The sequence below is a fragment of the Antechinus flavipes genome, chromosome 3, assembly GCF_016432865.1.
Source record: "Antechinus flavipes isolate AdamAnt ecotype Samford, QLD, Australia chromosome 3, AdamAnt_v2, whole genome shotgun sequence".
Taxonomy (NCBI): domain Eukaryota; kingdom Metazoa; phylum Chordata; class Mammalia; order Dasyuromorphia; family Dasyuridae; genus Antechinus; species Antechinus flavipes.
This window is the reverse complement of record NC_067400.1, coordinates 489,907,798-489,933,996: the sequence shown is the minus strand read 5'-3', so window position 1 is coordinate 489,933,996 and position 26,199 is coordinate 489,907,798. Positions and strand designations below refer to the sequence as shown.

General features: G+C 33.1%; 1 protein-coding gene across 1 annotated transcript; it reads left to right on the top strand.

The window, feature by feature from the left end:
* Window positions 1-5,791: 5,791 nt before the first annotated feature.
* On the top strand, window positions 5,792-25,043 carry LOC127557345 (protein FAM102B-like). The gene is given in 3 exon segments (XM_051990697.1): window positions 5,792-5,929; window positions 24,121-24,218; window positions 24,220-25,043. Coding segments are annotated over 3 exon segments (945 nt in total). The 3' UTR covers window positions 24,929-25,043.
* Window positions 25,044-26,199: the final 1,156 nt, after the last annotated feature.

The window sequence follows — 26,199 nt, the reverse complement described above, 5'->3', positions numbered from 1 at the left end:
AAGAACCTATATAGCATTCTACAAGAGATCATTAAGGGAAAATAGCTCAATATTCTAGAAATATTCATTGAAAGAATTCATTAACTGCCTCTGGAAAGAAATCCCACAAGGAAAACTCCAAGTAGCATTGTTGCAAAACTCCAAAACTACCATTTCAAGGAAAAAATACTGCAAGATATCGGACAAAAATAATTCAAATATCAAAGTGCAACAGCCAGGATTACCCAGGATCTGGCAGCTTCTACAACAAAGGACCAAAGGATCTGGAATATCATATTCCAGAAGGCAAAGAACTTATAGTTACAATCAAGAATTAACTACTGAGCAAAAGTCAGCATCATCTTTCAAGGAGGTGATGGAGCTTAAAAAGAATTTCAATTATTTCTATTGTAAAAACCAGAACTAAAAAGAAAATTTGATTTATAAACATAGGACTCAAGAGAATCATAGAAAAGTGAACAGAGGAAAAATATGTTCTTATTTGATTGGGTATTTTTAATTTGGTCTTATTTCTAGCTTTTTAGGTTGCAAGCACAGTTCATTGATTTTGTCTTTCTCTATTTTATTCAAGTAAGCCTCTAAAGATTAAAATATTCCCCTTATATACTTATTTGGCTGCATCCCACAAATTTTGGTATGATATCTCATCATTGTCATTATCTTGAGTGAAAACATTAATTGTGTCTATACCTAATTTACTAAGCTTGAAATTCTAAAATTAAAAGGAGAAAATAATATTGAAAGTTAAAAAAAAACTATTGAATTAATAAATAAAACTAAGAGTTGGTGTTATGGAAAAAAAAACAATAAAATAGATAAGCTTTTGGTAAATCTGATTACAAAAAGGAAAGAGAAAAATCAAATTAGTAGTCTTAAAAATGAAAAGTAGTCATCAATGAAGAAGAACTTAGAGCAATAATGAGTTGCTTTGCCCAACTTTATGCCAATAAATTTGATAACCTAAGTGAAATGGATGACTACCTCCAAAAATATAGATTTCCCAGATTAACAGAGGAGGAAATAAATTGCTTAAGTAGTCCCTTTCCAGAAAAATAAATAGAACAAGCTATTAATCAACTCCCTAAGAAAAAATCCTCAGGACCAGATGGATTTATATGTGAATTCTACCAAACATTTAAAGAACAATTAGCCCCAATGCTATATTAGCTATTTGAAAAAAATATGGAATGAAGGAGTCCTACCAAATTTCTTTTATGACACAGACATGGTACTGATACCTAAATCAGGGAGGTTGAAAACAGAGAAAAAAAATATAAACCAATCTACCTAATGAATATTGATGCTAAAATCTTAAATAAAATATTAGCAAAAAGATTACAGAAAATCATACTCAGGATAATACACTATGACCAAATAGGTTTTATACCAGGAATGCAGGGCTGGTTCGATGTTAGGAAAGCTATTATCATAATTGACTATATCAATAATCAAATTAATAAAAACCATATGATCATCTCAATAGATGCAGAAAAAGCATTTGATAAAATCCAACATACATTCCTAATAAAAACACTTGAGAGGATAGGAATAAATAGACTTTTACTTGAAATAGTCAGGAGCATATATTTAAAACCGTCAGTAAGCATCATATACAATGGGAAAAAACTGGAACCTTTCCCAGTAAGATCAGGAGTGAAGCAAAGTTGCCCACTATCACCATTATTATTCAATATTTTATTAGAAATGCTAAACTCAGCAATAAGAGTCAAGAAAGAGATTAAAGGAATTAGAGTAGGTAATGAGGAAACCAAACTATCACTCTTTGCAGATGATATGATGGTATACTTAAAGAACCCCAGAGATTCTACTAAAAAGCTATTAGAAATAATTCATAACTAGCAAAGTTTCAGGATACAAAATAAATCCACATAAATCCTCAGCATTTTTATACATCATCAACAAAACCCAACAGCAAAAGATACAAAGAGAAATTCCATTCAAAATAATTGTCCGTAGCACAAACTATTTGGGAATCTATCTACCAAAGGAAAGTCAGGAATTATATGAGCAAAAGTATAAAAAAAAACTTTCCACACAAATAAAGTCAGATTTAAGTAATTGGAAAAATATTACGTGCTCTTGGATAGGTCAAGTGAATATAATAAAGATGACAATACTCCCTAAAATGATCTATTTATTTAGTGCTATACCAATCAGACTCCCCCAAAAATATTTTAATGACCTAGAAAAAATAACAACAAAATTCATATGGAAGAACAAAAGGTTGAGAATCTCAAGGGAATTAATGAGAAAAAAAATTAAATGAAGGTGGCCTAACTGTACCTGATGTAAAACTATAATATAAAGCAGCAGTCACCAAAACCATTTGCTATTGGCTAAGAAATAGACTAATTGATCAGTGAAACAGGTTGGGTTCACAAGACAAAATAATCAACTATAGCAATCTAGTGTTTGACAAACCCAAAGATCCTAACTTTGGGATAAGAATTCATTATTTGACAAAAACTGCTGGGAAAACTGGAAATTAGTATGGCAGAAATTAGGCATGGATCCACGCTTAACACCATACACCAAGATAAGCTCAAAATGGGTCCATGATTTAGGAATAAAGAACAAGATTATAAATAAATTATAGGAACATAGGATAGTTTACCTCTCAGACTTGTGGAGGAGGAAGAAAACCAAAGATGAAATAGAAATCATTATTGATCACAAAATAGAAAATTTTGATTATATCAAATTAAAAAGCCTTTGCACAAACAAAACCAATGCAAACAAAATTAGATGGGAACCAAAAACTGGGGAAACATTTTTACAGTTAAAGGTTCTGATAAAGGCCTCATTTCAAAAACATATAGAGAATTGACTCTAATTTATAAGAAATCAAGCCATTCTCCAATTGACAAATGGTCAAAGGGTATGAAGTTTTCAGATGATGAAATTGAAACTATTTCCACTCATATGAAAGAATGTCCCAAATCACTATTGATCAGAGAAATGCAAATTAAGACAACTCTGAGATATCACTACACACCTATCAGATTGTCTAAGATGACAGGAAAAAATAATGATGAATGTTGGAGGGGTTGCGGGAAAACTGGGACACTGATGCATTGTTGGTGGAGTTGTGAATGAATCCAACCATTCTGGAGAGCAATCCGGAATTATGCCCAAAAAGTTATCAAACTGTGCATACCCTTTGATCCAGCAGTGTTTCTATTGGGCTTATATCCCAAAGAGATATTAAAGAAGGGAAAGGGACCTGTATGTGCCAAAATGTTTGAAGCAGCCATTTTTATAGTGGCTAGGAACTGCAAATTGAATGGATGCCCATCAATTGGAGAATGGTTAGGTAAATTGTGGTGTATGAATGTTATGGAATATTATTGTTCTGTAAGAAATAACTAGCAGGATGGATACAGAGAGGCTTGGAGAGACTTACATGACCTGATGCTAAGTGAAATGAGCAGAACCAGGAGATCATTATATACTTCAACAATGATGCTATATGAGGATGTATTCTGATGTCAAAGAGAAGATTTAATTCAGTTCCAATTGATCAATGGTGGACAGAAGCAGCAACACCCAAAGAAAGAACACTGGAAAATGAATATAAACTATTTGCATTTTTGTTTTTCTTCCCGGATTATTTTTACCTTCTGAATCCAATTCTTCCTGTGCAACAAGAGAACTGTTTGGTTCTGCACACATAAATTGCTTGTAGGATATACTGTGATATATTTAACATGTATAGGACTGCTTGCCATCTGCAGGAGGAGGTGAAGGGAGGGAGGGGAAAAGTTGGAACAGAAGTGAGTGCAAGGGATAATGTTGTAAAGAAATTTTTTTCAAAGTAAAAAAAAAATACTTAAAAAATAAAAACCATAAAATGTAAATAAGAATGTGCATATGTCAGTGTAGGAAAGAAGAGAAAAATAACAGCTTAGTCATTATGGAACCAAAAAAGAGACCTAAAAGACAGGAGGAAAAGTTAAATATATATATATATTTTAGAGTTGCTAAAAGATCAGAAAGTAGATTTTAAAATAATAGGAGCTCTTTTAAAGTAGCTAAGAGGCTGAAAGACTGAGGATGCACATGGGAATTGACTGAAGGTAATATATGCCACAAAAACAAACAAACAAACAACAACAGCAACAACAGCAACAACCAACAACAACAGCAACAAGAAAAATAAAACAGAGAAATCATATCAGAAGGAGTGATGATTGGATGCAGACTAGGGTGCTATAAGGCTAGCTAGGAATATACTACATGACCAGAGCAAGATAGCTAGACAAAGATGAAAACAGAAATCATCTGCTCTGGGGAATTTTGACCAAGTAGAATATAGAGAAGACAGAATTTATAAAAAAAGTCTGTGTGAAATCCAGGGAAGTTAGGAATATTTAAGTCAAGTTTCTCATGACTGAGACAGAAAAGTTTTGATCATGAGACAAGAATTGAGTTACTTCAAGAACCAGAGCTAAGGAAAAGAACTTGGCCAATTTGGGTGTGAAATATACCAAGCCTCTTAAAAATCTGATGAAGTTAGTTTCACCCATTTAATTAATAATGAGATTCTCAGATTCTTTTTCTTCAACTTTCTCCTCTATTTGTAGTTTCTTCCCTGAGATTTCTTCACAATGAAGTAAAAAGTTTAAGCATTCTGCCTTCTTTTAACTTAATCTTGTAGTATTAATTTAAATCTCCTAGAACACACATATTTCATAATATGGGTACTGCTGCCCAACAATGCTCTATACTCTTTATATTGCTTAACCTTTCCATATGATTGAACAAGATAGATAAGAGACACGAGATATAATAAAAGGTGTGACACATCAATGTCTCTTGTGTGAGAAATGTAATTGCGCAAATTAAAAAAAATTCCAGAATAATCTAGGTTGTTTAGTCATTTTTTTCCAATCATATTCAGTTCTTCGTGATCACTTTTGGGGGTTTTCTTGGCAAAGATATTGGAGTGATTTACTATTTCCTCCTCTGTCCCATTTTAAGATGAGAAAATTGAGGGAAAAAAATTAGGCAACCTATTCAGGGTCACACAGGTTGAGGTCAGAAGCCATCATTCTACCACTATGCCAGCTCCCTACCATGGGCTTTGTCATCTATAAAATCATCACATTTGTGCCAAATTTGATAATTATTAACTCAATTTGAACCCCTGTCTCCTCTATCCTTTCAGCTTTTTGCTGGATTCTTGAAGACAGTAAAGTCAATTCAACATCCTTGTAATACTGAAGATAGGTTAGCCTGGAGTTTAATAACAACATATTAATGAGTTCCATATGCATTCATGGAAGTTTGAAAGGTGAAAATAACTCAAGAACCTAAATAGTCATCTTCTACAGACTAAATACAAATAAGAAATGCTTTTACTGGACACCTGAAAGGTAGCTATTCCAACTATGCTTAGAGATTTCCATTTGGGGAATTAGCAATTATTTTGTTTTGAGTACACTACTTCAGTAAACTGATTGGAACTCCAGTTCTTCAGATCTATCAAATTTTAGAAGGTCTTTTTGATATTTTTACAAATATCAACATTTTTACAAATATTAACATTTTGCGGCAAAATAGATAACCCTGCTGTTAAAAGAATAGTCAATCACATTATCAAATCTCCAGAGGATAAACGAGAATACCGGGATTAGAGTTGATAAATGGCATCAAGGCACTCCTCATCAGTGATCCTACCACAGATAAGTCATCAGCAGCTCTTGATGTACACATAGGATCATTATCAGATCCCCCAAATATTGCTGGTTTAAGCCATTTTTGTGAACATATGCGATTCTTGGGAATGAAGAAATATCCAAAAGAAAATGAATATAGCCAATTCCTCAGTGAGCATGCAGGGAGTTCAAATGCTTTCACAAGTGGAGAACATACCAACTACTACTTTGATGTATCACATAAACACATGGTCAGTTTTGATTTCAGCAAAAAAGTTAAAAATTATGTTGTGATGTCCATTCAGTCCTGGCAATCCTGTTTATGGATGCGGATGGCTCTATCCATGATTATTCTACTGGGATTAGCTTGAATCACCCCATTGTTGAAAAGAGGCATATACATCAGAATGGATCATCATGTAATGTTGTTGCTATGGACAATGTACTCTTGGTTTTCTCATGTCAATTAGCATCAGTTCATGTAAATCTTTCAAAGCCGGACTTCCGGTTAAGATGGCGGATAGGAGTCACACAGCTGTATAGCTCCACGCTTTCTCTCACTATCCATTTCATTACAAGCCTCTGAATTAATGCTTGACTGAAAAAAAACCCACAAATAGTTACCAAGAAAAGCCATCCTTGAGATTTGCCAAGAAAGGTCTGTCTTTACTGGAGGGCTGGGACGGTTTTAGATCGGGCGCAGGCGGCAGGCAGCAACAGTGAGAGCACGGGAGCAGACTGGAGAGGGGGTGGGGAGTGATCGCAGCCGTCTCTGCGGGGAGAGCTTCGCTACAGGACTGGATATTTTGCTCCGGCAGCAAGTCAGCAGCCCAGCAGAGAAGCTAAAAACACCAGGGCTGAAGAATACAACCCCAAACAGCTGGAGTCTCTCGGGTCCTGGCCGCCTCCTCTACCCCAACTACAGTGACTCAGCACGCTCTGGGATCTCAGAGCGCAGGTGCAGCACAGTCGGGGTAGTGACTCACTGCTGCCCCCCGCAGTCTTTAGAGGAAGCTCGGTAACACCATCCAGCCCCTCCCCCAAAGAAAGACTCCAGTTTTTTCTGTTTTTCTTTGCTAGTTTGTCTTTGATTATTAGACAGAATGAGCAAGAAACTGAAGAGGACTTTAACCCTTGACAGCTTCTATACAGATAGAGAGCAGACTCTAAATCCTGAGAGACTAAAAACAGACAGTCCCCAGGTGAATCCCCAAAGGAGGAGATCATCTGTTCCTCAGCACAGATGAACCTCATAGAAGTAATTAAAAAGGCTCTCACAAGGGAGTTAGAAGAAAAATGGGAAAAGCAGAGTAAGGCTTGGCAAAAGGAGAGGGAAGCTTGGGAAAAGGAGAGGGAGGCTTGGGAAAAGGAGAGGGAGGCTTGGCAAAAGAGCCTGGGGAAGTCAGTTAAAGAGAGAGTGGATAAAGAAGTAAAATCCTTGAAAAATAGGATTGGTGAACTGGAAACAGAAAATAGCTCTCTAAAAAACAAAATTGGCGGAATGGAAAAAAATTCCACAGAACAAAAGAACTCAATTGGACAATTAGAAAAAGATTTTAAAAAACTGAGTGAAGAAAATACTTCACTGAGAATCAGAATTGAACAATTGGAATTGAATGACTCGAGGAGACAAGAAGAATCAGTCAAGAAAATCCAAAAAAAAAAAAAAAAAATCAAACAATGGAAAAGAATGTGAAATACCTTCTGGGGAAGACAACAGACCTGGAAAACAGATCCAGGAGAGACAATCTGAGAATCATTGGACTCCCAGAAAAGAACGATGAAAAAAAGAGCCTGGACACTATTTTCCAGGAAATTATCAAAGAGAACTGCCCAGAAAATAAACATTGAAAGGATTCATGGATCACCCACTGAAAGGGATCCTAAAATCAAAACACCAAGGAATATAGTGGCCAAATGCCAGAACCCTCAGACGAAGGAAAAAAATATTGCAAGCGGCTAGAAAAACCCAATTCAAGTATCAAGGAGCCACAATAAGGATCACCCAGGATCTGGCAGCATCCACATTAAAAGATTGAAGGGCCTGGAATACGATATTCCGAAAGGCTAAGGAACTTGGTAGGCAACCAAAAATAACTTACCCAGCTAGAATGAGCATCTTTTTCCAGGGAAGAAGATGGACATTCAACGAAATAAGCGAATTTCATCTATTTCTGATGAAAAAGCCAGAACTTAACAAAAAGTTTGGTCTACAAATATAGAACTCAAGACAAATCTAAAAAGGTAAAGATTAATCTTGGGAACTATATTTCAACTATATAGATGTATAAAGAATACATGTATACCTTGTTCTAGAAATTGATGTGGAAAGGACATTGTACCAGAAAAAGGGTAAAGTGGGGGTAGTACATCTCATGAAGAGGCATAGGAAACCTATTATATCTAAGAGAAAGAATGGAGGGGGATGAATATAGTGGGTATCTTACTGCCTTCAGAATTGGCTTTAAGTGAAAAATCTTAAGACATATTCAATCTATGGTGAAACTTCTCCCACCTCATTGAAAAGTGAGAAGAGAAAAGTGAAAAGGGAAGGAATAAGCTAAGAGGAAGGGAATACAGAAACTAGGAGGGAAAGGGGTAAGATAGGGGGAGGAACTCTAAGGCGGGGGGAGGGATACTAAAAAGGGAAGGCAGTGAGAAGCAAGTGGTGCTCACAAGCTTAATACTGGAAAGGGGGGAAAGGGGAAATAAGGGAGAAAAGCATAAACCGGGGTTAACAAGATGGCAAGTAATACAGAACTGGTCATTCTAACCATAAATGTGAACGGGGTAAACTCCCCCATAAAGAGGAAGTGGTTAGCAGAATGGATTAAAAGCCAGAATCCTACAATATGTTGTTTACAGGAAACACACCTGAAGTGGGGAGATACATGCAGGTTAAAGGTAAAAGGTTGGAGCAAAATCTACTATGCTTCAGGTGAAGTCAAAAAAGCAGGGGTAGCCATCCTGATCTCAGATCAAGCTAAAGCAAAAATTGATCTAATTAAAAGAGATAAGGAAGGGCACTATATCTTGCTAAAGGGTAGCATGGATAATGAAGCACTATCTATATTAAACATATATGCACCAAGTGGGGTAGCATCTAAATTCTTAAAAGAGAAATTAAGAGAGCTGCAAGAAGAAATAGACAGTAAAACTATAATAGTGGGAGATCTTAACCTTGCACTCTCAGAATTAGATAAATCAAACCACAAAATAAATAAAAAAGAAGTCAAAGAGGTAAATAGAATTCTAGAAAAGTTAGATATGATAGATCTCTGGAGAAAATGTAATGGAGACAGAAAGGAATACACTTTCTTTTCAGCAGTTCATGGAACCTATACAAAAATTGACCATATATTAGGACATAAAAACTTCAAACTCAAATGCAGTAAGGCAGAAATAGTAAATGCATCCTTTTCAGACCACGATGCAATGAAAATTACATTCAACAAAAAACCAGGGGGAAGTAGACCAAAAAGTAATTGGAAACTAAATAATCTCATACTAAAGAATGATTGGGTGAAACAGCAAATCATAGACATAATTAATAACTTCACCCAAGAAAACGATAATAATGAGACATCATACCAAAATGTATGGGATGCAGCCAAAGCGGTAATAAGGGGAAATTTCATATCTCTAGAGCCCTACTTGTATAAAATAGAGAAAGAGAAGGTCAATGAATTGGGTTTGCAACTAAAAATGCTAGAAAAGGAACAAATTAAAAACCCCCAGTCAAACACTAAACTTGAAATTCTAAAAATAAAAGGAGAGATCAATAAAATTGAAAGTAAAAAAAAAAAAAAAACTATTGAATTAATTAATAAAACTAAGAGTTAGTTCTATGAAAAAACCAAGAAAATAGACAAACCCTTAGTAAATCTGATTAAAAAAATGAAAGAGGAAAATCAAATTGTTAGTCTTAAAAATGAAAAGGGAGAACTCGCCACTAACAAAGAGGAAATTAGAGCAATAATTAGGAGTTACTTTGCCCAACTTTATGCCAATAAATTCGACAACTTAAATGAAATAGAAAAATACCTCCAAAAATATAGCTTGCCCAAACTAACAGAGGAAGAAGTAAATATCCTAAACAGTCCCATCTCAGAAAAAGAAATAGAACAAACTATCAATCAACTCCCTAAACAAAAATCCCCAGGACCAGATGGATTTACATGTGAATTCTACCAAACATTTAAAGAACAATTAACTCCAATGCTAAATAAACTATTTGAAAAAATAGGGATTGAAGGAGTCCTACCAAACTCCTTTTATGACACAGACATGGTACTGCTACCTAAACCAAGTAGGCTGAAAACAGAGAAAGAAAATTATAGACCAATCTCCCTAATGAATATCGATGCTAAAATCTTAAATAAAATATTAGCAAAAAGATTACAGAAAATCATCCCCAGGATAATACACTATGACCAAGTAGGATTTATACCAGGAATGCAGGGCTGGTTCAATATTAGGAAAACCATTAGCATAATTGACTATATCAATAACCAAACAAACAAAAACCATATGATCATCTCAATAGATGCAGAAAAAGCATTTGATAAAATCCAACATCCATTCCTAATAAAAACACTTGAGAGCATAGGAATAAATGGACTTTTCCTTAAAATAGTCAGGAACATATATTTAAAACCGTCAGTAAGCATCATATGCAATGGGGAAAAACTGGAACCTTTCCCAGTAAGATCAGGAGTGAAGCAAAGTTGCCCACTATCACATTATCATTCAATATTTTATTAGAAATGCTAACCTCAGCAATAAGAGTCGAGGAAGATATTAAAGGAATTAGAGTAGGCAATGAAGAAACCAAACTATCACTCTTTACAGATGATATGATGGTATACCTAGAGGACCCCAGAGATTCTACTAAAAAGCTATTAGAAATAATTCATAATTTTAGCAAAGTAGCTGGCTACAAAATAAATCCCCATAAATCCTCAGCATTTTTTAATACCTCTTTCAAAGCCTCTCTGAAATCATCCTGCTGATTATTTCTTATAGAATAATAATATACCATAATATTCATACACCATAACTTATTTAGCTATTCCCCAATTGATGCAAATCCACTCAGTTTCCCGTTCTTTGTCACTACAGAAAGGGCTGTCAACATTTTTTGCACATATGTGTCCTTTTCCCTTTTTTATCATCTCTCTGGTATGCAGGCCCAGTAGAAACACAAAGTGTATGCACAACTTGATAGCCTTTGGGGCTCCAAATTGCTCAGCAGAATGTTTGGATCAGTTCATAACTACAACAACAATGTACACGTGTCCCAGTTTTTCCATTTCTCCTCCTCTTCCTTCTTTTTCTCCTTCTCCTTCTTTTTGTCCTTTCCCTCCTCTTTCTCCTCCTCCTTATCCACCTTCTTCTACTTCTTCTGCTTCTTTTTCTTCTCCTTTTGCTTCTTCTTTTGCTTCATCTGCTTCCTCTCTTCCTGCTGCTGTTTTCTACAAATACTCAATATCAAGCAATTGTCTGGTTTAAAATTATTTCTTATACTATGCTGATTGTTCATTTTCTCTCTGCCAAGGCATGGCAGTATTATAGGTCTAATGTTATATGGTGATTTGTAGGTATTCGAATCCCTTCATTTTATATATGAGAAAGCTGAAATCAAGGGATCACATAAGTAATAAGTGTCAAAGGTGGGACTTGTATCTATGATTTTGGATGCCAGTGGCAGTTCTATGGTAAGAAACAATCTTCTTATGTTCTCAAGTCATGGTTTGTCAGTGCCTTAATCAGACCTTTGCAACTCAAAGCTTTTGTGAAATATTCAATTAACTTAGTTTCTATAGCTGGGCTTCCCATAAACATTATTATTTCTTTGCTTTCTGGTTGTAACTAAAAAGGCAAAAGACACTTCTCTGAAATAAATATCCATATTATTCAGAAGTTAAATTCCCATTACTGGAGTTTTAGACTAAATGATTATTTATATATTGTGTACACTTACTTATCCTTTATACTTTCTTGATCTTAAACATGGAAATCTAGCTAGTGTGCTCCAAAGTCCAATAAAACTATATTTCATTGGGTACATTTAACCAATATAGTGAACAGCTCTTAAAGCTTCTAGAGTGCTATCTATTCTTATATATACTCTATCACTTATGACATAATGTTATCGTAACAAAATAAGAAAAGAGAAGAGTAGCATTATATCTGTTTGTTCTATGTTGTCCAATATTTGATTAAACTACTCAGCAATTCAATGCTGAAAAAAAGAAACCTTATCTTTTCTTCTCGTCCCCCAAAGATTGTAATGTAAATGTCTGTACAATGTTTTAGGCTAGGTTCTAATGTATATTTGCCAACTGACAATATACAAGGATTCATTGCCAGCATTAGCCTAAATAAAGAAATAAATCTTTATACTATACTGTGCTTGGAAAAAGAAAATAATATTATGTTGTTTAAGAAATTAATTTTGGTATATCCATCCAGTCACATTTTTTCTCCTAAAATTTTACTTAATGCAATAGATTGATTTGTATAGTCAGAAAGAACAGAAATTCGCATTTTAGCCATACTGTTAAAAGAAGTATTGTGACATCTTATTGTTAGCATGTTGTTTTCTTTTCTTCTTTTAAATCTGTTATCTCTAATAATAAATTAAAATAAATATCTCATGACAAGTGTTCTTGGGGAAATAATAAAAATACTTAATTTTAATCCTTATGTTTAAAGAAAAGGATTTGTCATCTTCTATAATAAGCAATTAAATATATTTCAGATAAGATACAAATTACATCATTCAACAAGTATAACTCTAAGGATCCTTTTTTTTAAATGGTATTTCTTTACTGTCACTACAATTCCCATACTGGACATTACCAAAAATTACACCAAAATTAAGGAAATAAGTAAAACTGAGATCATTTAGTTTTAGGGCACATGTATAAAGGTAAGGAAAAATGAAATGTGGTGTTCTTTTGTTAGACAGTTGGCTTAATTAGATCTTAACGGAGGATATTACTATGATTCAGTTTACTACATCTATCTTTTCAAAGAACTAACTGGGGAAAAATAAAAATAGAAAAAAGACCAAAAATTGACTCATCTTTCTAGTCCCATCATTTCATCTGACTGGAGGAAGTAGTAGGGAGGAAGAAGAAAGATTTTCACACACCCCTCCCACTCTGTAGTCATCTTGACTTACAAGTAGAAATTTGTTGCAATACATATTCACTTGTGATGACTTTTGAAATTGCTACCTAATTATATCATCATTTACTGTGGTTTGTGATTAAGCCAATAAATGTATTGACATTAAAGGCATTGACAGAAGGGGAAGTCAATGTACAAGGTAGATGAGATTTCCAAAAGTTCGGGATGAAATGGATGTAAGTTAACCACAAAGAAAATTTCTGCAATACTAGTTGTATCTGTGACATTTATGCTCTCAACTCTTTTTAAACTTAGAAATTTATCAAGGAAATGAATCAGTTACCAGAACAATATTAACTAATGCTTTTTTTTTTCCCCAAGCAATCACAAATCTTGCACAAGGTCTACCCCTATTAAGTTCTTAATGTGCTTACTTATTGAGTGAGGACATTTAATAGTCATATAAGAATTATATTAGTATACAGTCTTACACATGAAACTCACATTTTCATTACTTTACCTCAGAAGTTGTGATAAATATATAAATCTAAATTTATGTTACTTTCTGGATAAACATAAAATATATACACACATATATGCACTCATATGTGGATGCATGTACATACTATATATATATGGATAAATCCATTGACTATAGCACCTCTCATATACTATATAGAGTTTTGACAAGTATAATAATTTAATATTAAACAGCATTGATGTTTATTCATGTTTAGGCAAACAGGTTGGGGGGGAGGAACCAACTAAATATGATTAGAAATTTGGTTTTCAGTGGATTTCAATAATGTTCCCAAAATATAATTTTTCAGAGGATTGGCAAGAGCCATCATTGAACGATTTATGCACATAGGAAAACTATCCTTAATGAAAACAGAAGGTAATAAATACTTTTTCTACAGATGTTTTACTATTTACATAGTATGTAGTTGACTTGGCACATAGTAAGTCTATCTAAAAATAAACTATTTTTAATTGGATTGTTATTGAAAGTGAGTGGTCCTTATATGCATGACTTAATCATAAGTTTCAAGTTTTATTTATAGTTAACTGCAATAACCACTAACTTGCCACAGGTAATTGAAAAATAAAGAAAATTTATGATCTAACTATCAATAATCATTTCACCATTCAGAAGAAGAATAAGCTGAAGGAGGAGGAGGAAAAGGAAGAAAAAGAGGAGGAGGAAGAAGAAAAAGAGGAGGCAGAGGAAGAGGAGTGTTAGGGTTAAAAAGCCTCTAGGAGTCAGAAATGCACTTCAAGATTTGGGAGGACCTGAGGGTTGAGAGGTACCAAGACACAAGTGAGTTCTATGTGGAGGTGGGGCATAGCCCAAGAGGCGGTGTCTGACCCCAGGTACCACGTCTCTCTCCTTAGTGCTCTCAAAGCCTAGCACACCTCCCTCCCTCTTCTCAGGGCCAATCTTGTTATAACCTACCCATACAGGTTCCTAGAGGACCTCCCTTTCCCCCAGGATTCTCGGGGGGGGGAGGGGTATAAATATGTGTTATCTAAGAATAAAGTTCTCTTTTGTTTCATCCCTATCTCCTAGTTGGTCTCTCTCTGTGGGATCAGGGTTGGTGCCCAAAGATGGGGTAAGTGTGGCCTAGCCTTGCTGTTGACAAATGGGCATTAAAAGTAGCTCTAAGAGGAGCTACAAGGACAGAGTAGTGTTAAGGGACCCTACAGAGGAGAACTAGAAGCATTTCTGTTTGTAGAAAAAAAAATTAGTGCCTAAGATTTCCTCAAAGCATCTTCTTTTTTTTTTAAATGATATGAGATTATTTGACAGATGAAATCACAAAGATAGTATAATGTTAGACCTAGTATTAATGTAAATTGAAGAATGAAATAAGTATTTTTATTGATGGTATTTTTTTTCTGAGTCTCTTCTTTGCATATAACATTTTACTATTTATTTGTTGCCTAGAATATCAGGTCTTTCAGCAACTTAAGATAACAAATCATCAAGCATTCATTTATTATGTTCCAGGCACGATGATAAGTGTTGAAAATGAAATAGAAGCAAAAGTTTGTGCAGTGAATAGATGCCTGCTTCTGGAATCAAGAGGACTTCAGTTAAAACCCAGCTTCAGACACTTAATAGCTGTATGACCTTGTGCAAGTCATTTAACACTTTGTCTCAGTTTAATCAACAGTAAGAAGAGCTAGAGAAGGAAATTACAATCACTCTAGTATCTTTCCCAAGAAAACCCTAAATAAGTCACAAAATGTTAGGTGTGACCAAAATGATTAAACAAGAACAACCTAATGTATCCCCTCAAATTAATAAATCTCTAATTATGACTGTTCCAGCATAAATCTTAAAGTGTTAAACAACAAGTCTTGATTTCTGTCATTTAATCAATTCACCTAGTATAAATAAACATTGATTAAGAGTTGTGTGTGAGGAAGCAATCATAGTGATCTCTCTTTTCTGGTCTTCAAAATGCAGAGCTGGATTTGATGGTCAACAGATAGCAACTCTGCTGAACTCTCCCAACCTTCCCCTCTAAATCAACTTAAAATAATTTTTCATATGAAATTTTGAAGCAGCAAAGCAAACAAGTTCAGAGCAAGACATTTCCTCAGCCAAAAATAATTTAAGAGGTCAAGAAGAGAGAGATATGAGGCACCAGGGAGAGGAGGTAGTCAGGAGTACACAAAGAGAGACAATTAATTAATATAAAAAAATCATTAATAGCAATTTTTCTGATAAATAAGAATATGAATAAGCAGATTTTAGAGAAGAAATAAAAGCTATATGTATTGAAAAAATATTCTAAATAATTATTGATTAGAAGAAGGCAAATTAAAGCAATTCTGTGGCATCACTCTCACACCTATCAGAAATGAAAAGAATTGGAGGGGATAGGGGAAAATAGGTATACTTTTGAAGCACTATATATAGATATCAATAGATATAGATATGTAAAGCATACACACACACACACACACATATATAGTATAAACATGTAATATATTTATACTGTATAAAGCATTTTATATAAAGTTATAAAGTAGACTTTTGGACTGGTCCAATCATTTCAAATAACAATTTGGAACTGTGCCCAAACTGCTAGAAAATTCTGTATACTCTTTGACCTAGAAATACCACTACTAGCTATGTGCATCAAAGAGATCAAAGGAAAAATAAAGGGGTCAAAATATACAAAAACATTTATAGCAGCTTTTTTGTGGGAGCAAAGAATTGGAAAATTAGAGTTGCTCATGAAATTTGGGAATGGATGAACTGATTGGAGGGGTGGTTTCAGAAAAAAATAACATGGCAAGATCTATATAAATTGAAGAAAAAGAACTACCAATACCAACAACAGTCAAACAGCTATTATAATATTATATTAGTTCATGAAATGGCTTTTGAAATGTTACTCTGCAGACCAGATAGTCAAGAAAAATGAAAATATAAAACAAATAGAAAGAAAAGCAAAAAATCAGTCTCTAATATTTAAACAAATGTTTTGTGGATTGGCTAAATGAATAAATGGAACCTGACATATATCTAGGCTTGATGATAGATATTATGATCAATAAATCCATTTCCCTGCATCAAGCCTAAAGGGTATTTACAACATGCAATATGATCATTGTTTACCACAGTTGTTGAAAAACGTCTACTAGAGCTGAATCAAAAAGAAGAAGAAGAAGAAGAAGAAGAAGAAGAAGAAGAAGAAGAAGAAGAAGAAGAAGAAGAAGAAGAAGAAGAAGAAGAAGAAGAAGAAGAAGAAGAAGAAGAAGAAGAAGAAGAAGGGTTTCTCTTACTACAAATAATTCTCAAGCAGTGACAGGTCATGAAAACAACTGAAGCACCCACAGAACAAAAAAAAAATCTGTTTTGTCAGTGTCTATATATTGGAAACAGTTTGTCAGAAAATAAGCTAATATATACGGTTTATGCAATAATAATGTACTTCCAAAAAGACTTAACTTCCCCCCTCCTTTTTGCTTTCATTTTTTTAAAGGATTGTTTCCCAAACATAAATGCCTTAATTCAATGGCTAATTTTCTAATTTACAATTTGCCCCAAATTTCCTAAATTTCCAATATCCATTCTTGCTTACAGTAGACAAGTCATGGAATCTCAGAGATGAAAAAGACTTCTGTGATCTTCTGATTTAATCTTGAAAAGAAATGTCCACTGAAACATACCCAATAAATAGCTACCTAGTTAGAAGAACTATAAGAAAGGAAATAACCTTCAGAGTGAGAACAGTCTCTTTCTTAATACCTTTTAAAAATTATTTTGTTTTTATAGTTATCTATGTATGTTAACTTTTTAAATATACATTTCTTTATAAATCATGTTGGGAGAGGAAAATCAGAAAGAAATGGGAAAAAAAATCATGAGAGAGAAAGAGAGAAAGAAAGAAAAAAAAAAAAGAAGTGAGCATAGCATATGTTGATTTACATTTAATCTCCATAGTTCTTTTTATGGATACAGATGGCATTTTTTGTCCAAAGTATATTGGAATTGCCTTGGATCACTGAACCAGTGAAAAGATCAAATCATTCATAGGTGATCATCACACAATCCTCCTGTTATTGTGTACAATGTATTCCTAGTTCTATTTGTTTTATTCAGCATCAGTTCTTATCAGAACTTTCTAAAATCAGCTTGTTAATCATTTTTATATAACAATAATATTCCATTATCTTCACATAGCACAACTTGTTCAGCTATTTCCCAATTGATGGTTATTTGCTTATTTCCAATTTTTTGCTACTTCAAAAGAGCTGCTACAATTTTTGCATATATGGGCGCTTTTCACTCATTTAAGATTTCCTGAAACTTTGCTAAAGCTGTAATTGTTTCCAGTGAGTGGGTTTAAGGATGATTTTTAGTATTTTCTAAGTACATCATCATATCATCTACAAAGAGTATGCCTATTTTAATGTGTTATATTTATTTTTTGTTTACTGCTAAGTTCTATATACAATATTGTATAATAGCAGTGATAATGGGCATCTTTGTTTCACTCCTGATTTTATTAACATCTTTAATTGTTAAAAATTTTTCCTGGCCCTTTTTACATGTAATGTTTATTGAATCATTAGATAAAAATGATGCATTTACTATTTCTGCTTTTCTGTATTTGATTTTGAAATTTTTATGCCCTTATAAATGTTTAGTTTTTGTGAAGGTTCCATGTACCACCAAAAAAGATATATATTCCTTTCTGTCTCCATTCAATTTTTTCCAAAGTTCTATCATGCCTAACTTTTCTAAATTTCTATTTCCTTCTTAAATTCTTTCTTATTTATTTTGTCATACAATATATCTAGTTCTGATAGAGTAAGGTTGAAATCCCCCACTAGTATAGTTTTACTGTCTAATTCTTCCTGTAGCTTTTAACTTCTCTTCTAAGAATTTGGATGTTCTACCACTTGGTGCATATATGTTTAGTATTGATATTACTTCATTGTCTATCATATCCTTTAGCAAAATGTAGTTTCATTTCTTATTCTTTTTAATTAGATTTATTTTTGGTTTTCCTGGATCTGAGATCAGGATTGCTACCCCTGCTGTTTTTACTTCAGCTGAATCATAATAGAATCTGCTTCACTCTTGCTTTAAATCATCCAATCCTTTCTCCTTTCTTCTCCTACTTCCCTATGGTAACACAAGTTTTTCTATGAAGCCAAATATGTCTGATATTCTGTCTTTGAGCCAATGTTCACTCCCCTCCCTTCTGTCCCTCAATTTTAATAGTTCTACACAAAATACTTGCACAAAATTTGACCATATATTAGGGCAAAAAAAAAATCCTTGAAATCAGAAGCTAAAAGGCAGAAATACTAAAGGCATTTTTTTTTAATATCATGATGCAATAAAAATTACATGTAATAAAGAGTCAGGGAAAAATAGACCAAAAATTAATTTGGAACTAAGTAATCTAATCCTAAAGAATGAATGGTGAAACAACAAATCATAGACACAATTGATAATTTCATTCATGAGAATGACAATAATGAGAAAAATACTAAAATATATGAGATTCATCCAAAGCAGTTATTAGGGGAAATTTTGTGTCTCCATATGCTTACTTGCATAAAAAAGAGAAAGAGAAGATCAATTGGACAGGCAACTAAAAAAGCTAATAAAAGAACAAATTAAAAACCCCCCAATTAAATATCAAATTTGAAATTCTAAAAATAAAAAGGGAGATTAATAAAATTGAAAGTGAGGAAATTATTGAACTAATAAGCAAAACTGAGTTGATTTTATGAAAAACCAATAAAATAGACAAAACTTTAATTAATTTGATTAGTAAAAGAAAAGAAGAAAATAAAATTGTTAGTATCAAAAGTAAAAAAGTACACCTTTTACCAATGAAGAGGAAATTAGAGTAATAATTAGGAGTTATTTTGCCCAACTGTATGTGAAAAAAATCTGATAATCTAAATAAAATTAATGCTTACAAAAATATAGATGGCCCAGATTAGCAGATGAGGAAATAATCCCATTTTGAAAAAAAAAAAAAGAAATTGAACAAGCTATTAATCAACTCCCTAAGAAAAAATCATAAGAACCAAATGTACTAATATGTGAATTATACCAAACATTAAAAGAGCAGTTAATGCCAATGCTCTAAAATATTTGGAAAAATAAGGAAAGAAGGAGTCATGCCAAATTCCTTGTATGACCCAGATATGGTGCTGATATATAAACCAGGCAGGGAAAGAAAATTATCAACCCATTTCCCTAATGAATATTGATACAAAAATCTTAAATAAAGTATTAGCAAAGAGATTATAGCAACTTACTCCCAGTATTATTCAACATGTCCAAGTAGGATTTATACCAGGAATGTAGGTCTAGTTCAATATTAGGAAAACTATTAGCATAATTGACTAGATTAATAACCACATAACAAAAATCTTATGATTATCTCAATAAATGCTGAAAAAGTATTTGACAAAACCCAACACCCATTTCTATTAAAAAACACTAGAGATTATTGGAATAAATTAGAATGCTAAAACATTGTTGGTGGAATTGTGAACTAACCAACTATTCTGGAGAGCAATTTGGAACTTTGCCCAAAGGGCTTTCAAACTGTTCATACCTCTTGATCCAACAGTGTCTCTACTGGACCTATATCCCAAAGAGATCATTAAAAAGGGAAAATAATACATATGTGCAAAAATGTTTGTAGCAGCCCTTTTTGTTTTAATGTCAAGGAAATGAAAATAGAGTGGATGTCTATCAGTTGGGGAATGTTTAAATAAGTTATGGTATATGTATGTTATGGGATATTATTTTTATATAAGAAACAATTAGGAGAGGTTCAAGAAAGAGACTTACATGAACTGATGCTAAGTGAAGCAAATATATTTTCAGATCTATTTGCATATATTTGAGCAAAATAGCTCCAAATTATCGCTTTAATTTCCTTTGCATTGATTGTACATTCACCCTTTTTGTTTTTGATATTGGTAATTTGTTTTTCTTATTTCTTTTTTTAAATCAAATTAACTAAAACTTTATCTATTTTTTTCTCATAAAACAAACACCCACTTTTATTTATTAGTTCAATATTTTTCTTATTTTCAATTTTATTAATCTCTTTTTTTAATTTCTTAATTCCTCAGTTGGTCTTGAATAGGAGATTTTTAATTTGTTTTTTTTTCCTAACATTTTAGTTTCTTACCCAATTCATTTGTCTTCTCTTTCTCTCTTTTATTCATGTAAGCATTTAAAATGTGAAATAAAATTTTCCTTCAGAGCTGCTTTGGATGCATCTCATATATTTTGTTATATTCTTTTATTATTGTCCTTCTCTCAGATGAAATTATTGATCATTTCATGATTTGTTGTTTGATCCACTCATTCTTTGGTTTTTGATTATTTGGTTTCCAATTAGATTTAAGGTTATCTTTCATTGGCCCTCTTTTATAAGCCATTTTTCTTGCATCATGATCTGACTAGGATGTTTTTTATATTTCTGCCTTTCTGCATTTGATTGTGAAATTTTTATACCATAACACAAAGACAATTTTTTGAATAAATGCTGCGTACTGCTCAGAATAATGTATATTCTTTTCTATTCTCATTCAGTTTTCTACAAAATTCTATCACATCTAAGTTATTGTGGTCCCCCACTAATCTATTTTTGATGTCTCTTGTTTTCTGTGACTAACTCAACTTATCTAAGCATTTGGATGGTATATGACTGGGTGTACAGATATTCATTATTGATATTAATTTACTGGCTGTGTTATACTCTTTAACAACAACATGCATTTCCCTTCATTGTCTCTTTTAAATATCACTCATTTGATCTTGGTTTCTCTGAGATCAAAATTATTATTCCTTATTTTTATTTTTTTAGCTGAAGCATAATATATTTTACTCTATCCTTTGCCTTTAGTCTTGTCTATCTCTCTGTTTCAAATGTATTTCTTATGAATAGCATATTGAAATGAATGAATACTTAGGAAAATATAAATTCCCCAGAATTACAAAAGAGTAAATAAAATGCTTAACTGAATTTTAGGAAAAAAATACCTTGAATAGGTCATTAATGAACTAAGAAAAATTCCCTAGAATCAGATTGATTTAGAAATGAATTCTACCAAACATTTAATTAATTTCAATACTATATAAAATATTTGGAATGTAGGGGAAAAGGAAATCTAGGAAATATGTGTTGTGCCAAAATATGAGTCTGATATCCAAAGCAGAAAAACCCAACGCAAAGAAAAACAATTATAGATGAAATACTCTGGAAGGATGAAAAGTCAACAATATCAAGGGGATTAATGAAAACAATGAAAAGAAAATTGGCCTACTCATACCAGATCTAAAACTATTATAAAATGGCAATCACATGCCCATCAATTGGAGAATGGCTGAATAAGTTGTGGTATATGAATGTTAAGGAATATTATTGTTCTGTAAGAAATAACCAGCAGGATAATTTCAGAAAGACCTGGAGAGACTTATGAACTGATGCTGAGTGAAATGAGCAGGACCAGGAGGTCATTATATACTTTAACAACAATACTATATGATGATCAATTCTGATGGACATGGTTCTCTTCAACAATGAGATGAACCAAATGAGTTTCATTTGTTCAATAATGAAGAGAACTAGCTAGACCATCGAAAGAACTATGGGAAATGATTATGAACCACAACACAGCATTTCCACTCCCTCTGTTTTTGTCCACTTGCATTTTTGATTTCCTTCTCAGAGTATTTTTACCTTATGTCTTAGTCTGATTTTTCTTGTGCAGCAAAATAATTTATGGATATGTAAACATATATTGTATTTAACATATACTTTAACATATTTAACACATATGGGTCTACCTGCCATCTAGAAGAGGGATTGGGAGGAAAGAAGGGAAAACTTGGAACAGAAGGTTTTGCAAGGGTCAATGTTGAAAAATTACCCATGCATATATCTTGTAAATAAAAAGCTATAATAATAAAAAAAAATGATGGGAAAAATGGCAATCACAAAAACTATTTGGTATTGGCCAAGAAATAGAGTGGTGAATCAATGGAATACATTAAGTACACAAGCCATATTACTAATTATAATAATCTGCTAGTTGATAAAGTAAAAGATTCTAGCTTCTAGGACAAGAATTCACTATTGAAAAAAAAAAAACTCCTATGAAAACTGGAAAATAATATGGCAGGCACTGGCATACATAGATCAACATCTCACACTATTTACCAATATAAGTTCAACAAAGGTACATGATTTATGCAAAAAAGGTGATATTATTAGAAATTAGAAGATAGTATACCATTTTGTTCTATTTTTTATTTCACTACATGACTTATATGGAAATACATTTAACACATTTGTACATGTATACCTATATCAGATTACTAGCTTTCTTGGTGAGAGAGGAGGGAAGAAAGAGAGGAGAAAAAAATTAAATAAAAAATCTTACAAAAATGAATGTTGGAAATTATCTTTCCATGTAATTGTAAAAAAATAAATAAATAAACTATTAGTGCCAAAAAAGAATGACTTTGAACATAAAAATCATTTTGATTGTTACAAATGTCCAAACTAAATATGAAGAATATATGAGGAAAGTTGGTGTCTACAACCAGAGAATGAATTAATAAATAGAAGTGGGTATAAAAGTATGTGTGTATAAAAGAAGTAAGTTGTACATAATATCTTTGGAGGTTTATGTGCAAGCATCTTATTAAACTATGTTATGTAAATGCTTGTGTTAATACATAAATTAAAAATAGTTTTTTTTTTTGTTTTTTTTTGTTTTTTTTTTTTTTTGCTAAAGAGAGGAAAATAACTTTAGAAAAGACCATCTCTAAACCTCCTTCTAGGAGTCACATTATGACTGAATATTTATAGGTCAAGTACACAGTATACCATTTGGAAAGAAGCAAAGAAAATAAGATTTGGGCTTCTAACAAAATTTTATCCTTGTGAAAAAAGTGGCTTTTTGTTTTTATTTTTCTTATTGACTTATTTGGTTGGCTGTCAAGGGTTTTCATTTTAGTGTGAATCACTGAGATCATCACCTCTATCACATTAACAGTGAACACTTGGCCTTAATATTTCAAATAATCTCCGCAATTATGCTCTGCCATTACTAAAACATTCTCTTCATAAGGTCAATGTGGTGAGATTTTTCCATCTTGGATGTAGAATGAGAAGGTATTAGTGGTTAAAATTATTTCCTTGATTTTTACACACTTAATGACCAAAATAAAACAATTTAATCTTGTTTACTCTAGTTTCCTCACATGTAAAACAGGAATGACATCAATACTTACTATTACTTTCCTCACTGAAGGACACCTCAGTTTTGTGTGTGTGATCTGGATGAAGATTTTTAACAAAACAAGAACAACCAGGAAGGAAAGACAAGAGAATAAGGGGTAACAGTTTTTATTGGAGTAGCTGTTTTAAGTACTTTATAACTAGCTCATTCAATTTTCACTCCATCCCTTGGAGGCAAATATTATCACCAGTGTTTTAAAGACAAGAACAAGGAAAGAAGTTATGTCATTAGGGCACAGGTTAATTATAAGATCATATTTGAACTTGGGCTTTCCTGACTCCAGGCCTGGAACTCTGCCCGATCACTATACTAGGTAGTAGGATGATCAATAAAAGCAAAGGTTGCAGAAGATAAAGAAGCATGAAAATAAAGGTCACTGAATTCGGCAATTAAGATATTGGTATTTTTGGAGACAGTAGTTTCAGCCAAATGATAAGGTCAGAAATTTTATTAAGCAGAGTTAAGAAAAGAATAAGAAGAGATGAAGTAGAGAAATCTATTGTATCCTTGTATCTACAGGGTCTCTGTGAGGAAGGAATTAAAAGGCAGAAAGGCTTATGCAAAGTTGGGCTTTGCAGATCTAAACCTAACAAGATAATTCTATTCTTAAAGTCTTGATCAGTATGCAGCTCATGTCTGGTGATCCATGTTTTAAAACGCCTCCATCTACATCAATGTATATACCAATTGCCGGTGAATCTGAATCTCTACATGAGGATCGGAAGGATGGAGAGACTCTCAAAATCCACCTTGGCTTGTCAGATCTGTCAGCAAAGAGTGCCTCAGTTCCAGACGAACTTGGTGCCTGTGGACATTCTAGAACATCAAGCTATGCAAGCCAACAATCAAAAGTGTCAGGTAGTTATAGTACGTGTCACTCCAGGTCATCCAGTTTTTCTGACCTTTGTCACAAGAGAAATGCTTCAGTGGGAAGTACATCAACGGGAATTGAAAGTATCCTAGAGCCATGTGATGACACTGAACAGAAAGTAGTTGATCTTAATCTTGAAACACCCGTTAAACAAGAGGGCGATGGATCATCAGAAAAACTCAACAGGCACCCTGTGAAGCAAGATTCTGTGGAATCTCAATCAAAACGTGTTGATGCTACCAGAGTGGATGCAGATGATATTGTTGAAAAAATATTGCAAAGTCAAGATTTCAGCCTAGACTCCAGTGCAGAAGAAGAAGGATTGAGGCTATTTGTGGGTCCTGGAGGAAGTACATCTTTTGGCAGTCACCACCTTCCAAACAGAGTGGGATCTGGTGCATATGAACAAGTCGTGATCAAACGCTAAAGTGGAGCTTTCCTGTGGATCTCAGATACTAATAATTGGGCTTTCAGGACCCTTTTCTCAAACTCTTGTGAGAAAATGCACAGAAGAAGATGATCAACTGGATTCTTCTGTGAAAAAAGAAGTTTAGCCAGAAAATAGAGGCAAAGAAAGAGAAAGATGGAGAAAGAGAAACAGAGACAGAGAATGTGTGTGTGTGTGTGTGTGTGTTATGATAATAAGGACAAAAAGATTCAGTGAGGGTTTTTGAGTAGGGAAGGATGTGTGAATTTTTTTAGGCAATGGTGGTTGTTGCATTTTATTCTCAGACAAAAAAAATAACATCACTATATTTGAACTGGGCTACAATGTGTCTCTCCAACTATCAGTCCAACTATTGGACTTATAAGACAAGTGTGAGATCTGAAAGCTTTAGCACAAATAGAGCACAAATGATCAATATGAACATTTGGAGGAAATTCTCTATAAATTTGGGATATTGCAATTTTGTTTGCTCATAGAACATAGTGCTTTCTTTGATGAGGGATATTATAATAAGGGATCCTGGGCCAGTGTCTAAAATATCTCATTTTATTAATTCCTAAGTTTTTGAAAAATACCTTGAATGTCCGTGTTTTACTTCTGCTGAGTGCTGGACTTTCCATCAGTTTTCCATAAAATAGTTCTTTAAGCAAACAAATGTTTGTGATTCGAAAGCTATGGCCAAGTGATCACAGCTGTTCTTTGCAGTACAGTATGAATGCTTAGGATTTTATCATGAGAAAAGACCTCATGTATGGTACCTTATCCTACTAAGTGATCTTCAGACAATATAATAGAAATTATATTGAATAAAGCAGTAGGATAAAATAGGCTGAAACTCAATGGAAATTAAATCACCTAACTCTAAAAATGAGTGAGTCAAATAACAAATTATAAAAGCAACCCATAATTTCATCCAAGTGAATGATAACAATGACACAACATAGCAAAACCTATGGGATGTGGCCAAAGAAGTTCTTTGGAGAAATTTTATATCTCTAAATAGCTACATGAAAAAAAATAGAAAAAGAGATCAATAAATTTGGCATGCAACTAAAAAAATCCTAGAAAAAGGACAAGTTAAATACTCTCAATTAAATACCAAATTAGAAATTGTAAAACTCAAAGGAGAGATCAATAAAATTGAAATTAAGAAGACTATTGAATGAAAAAAAATAAAACTAAGATTTAGTTTTATGAAAAACCAACAAAATATATAAAAATTTGGTTAATTTGATCAGAAAAATGAAAGG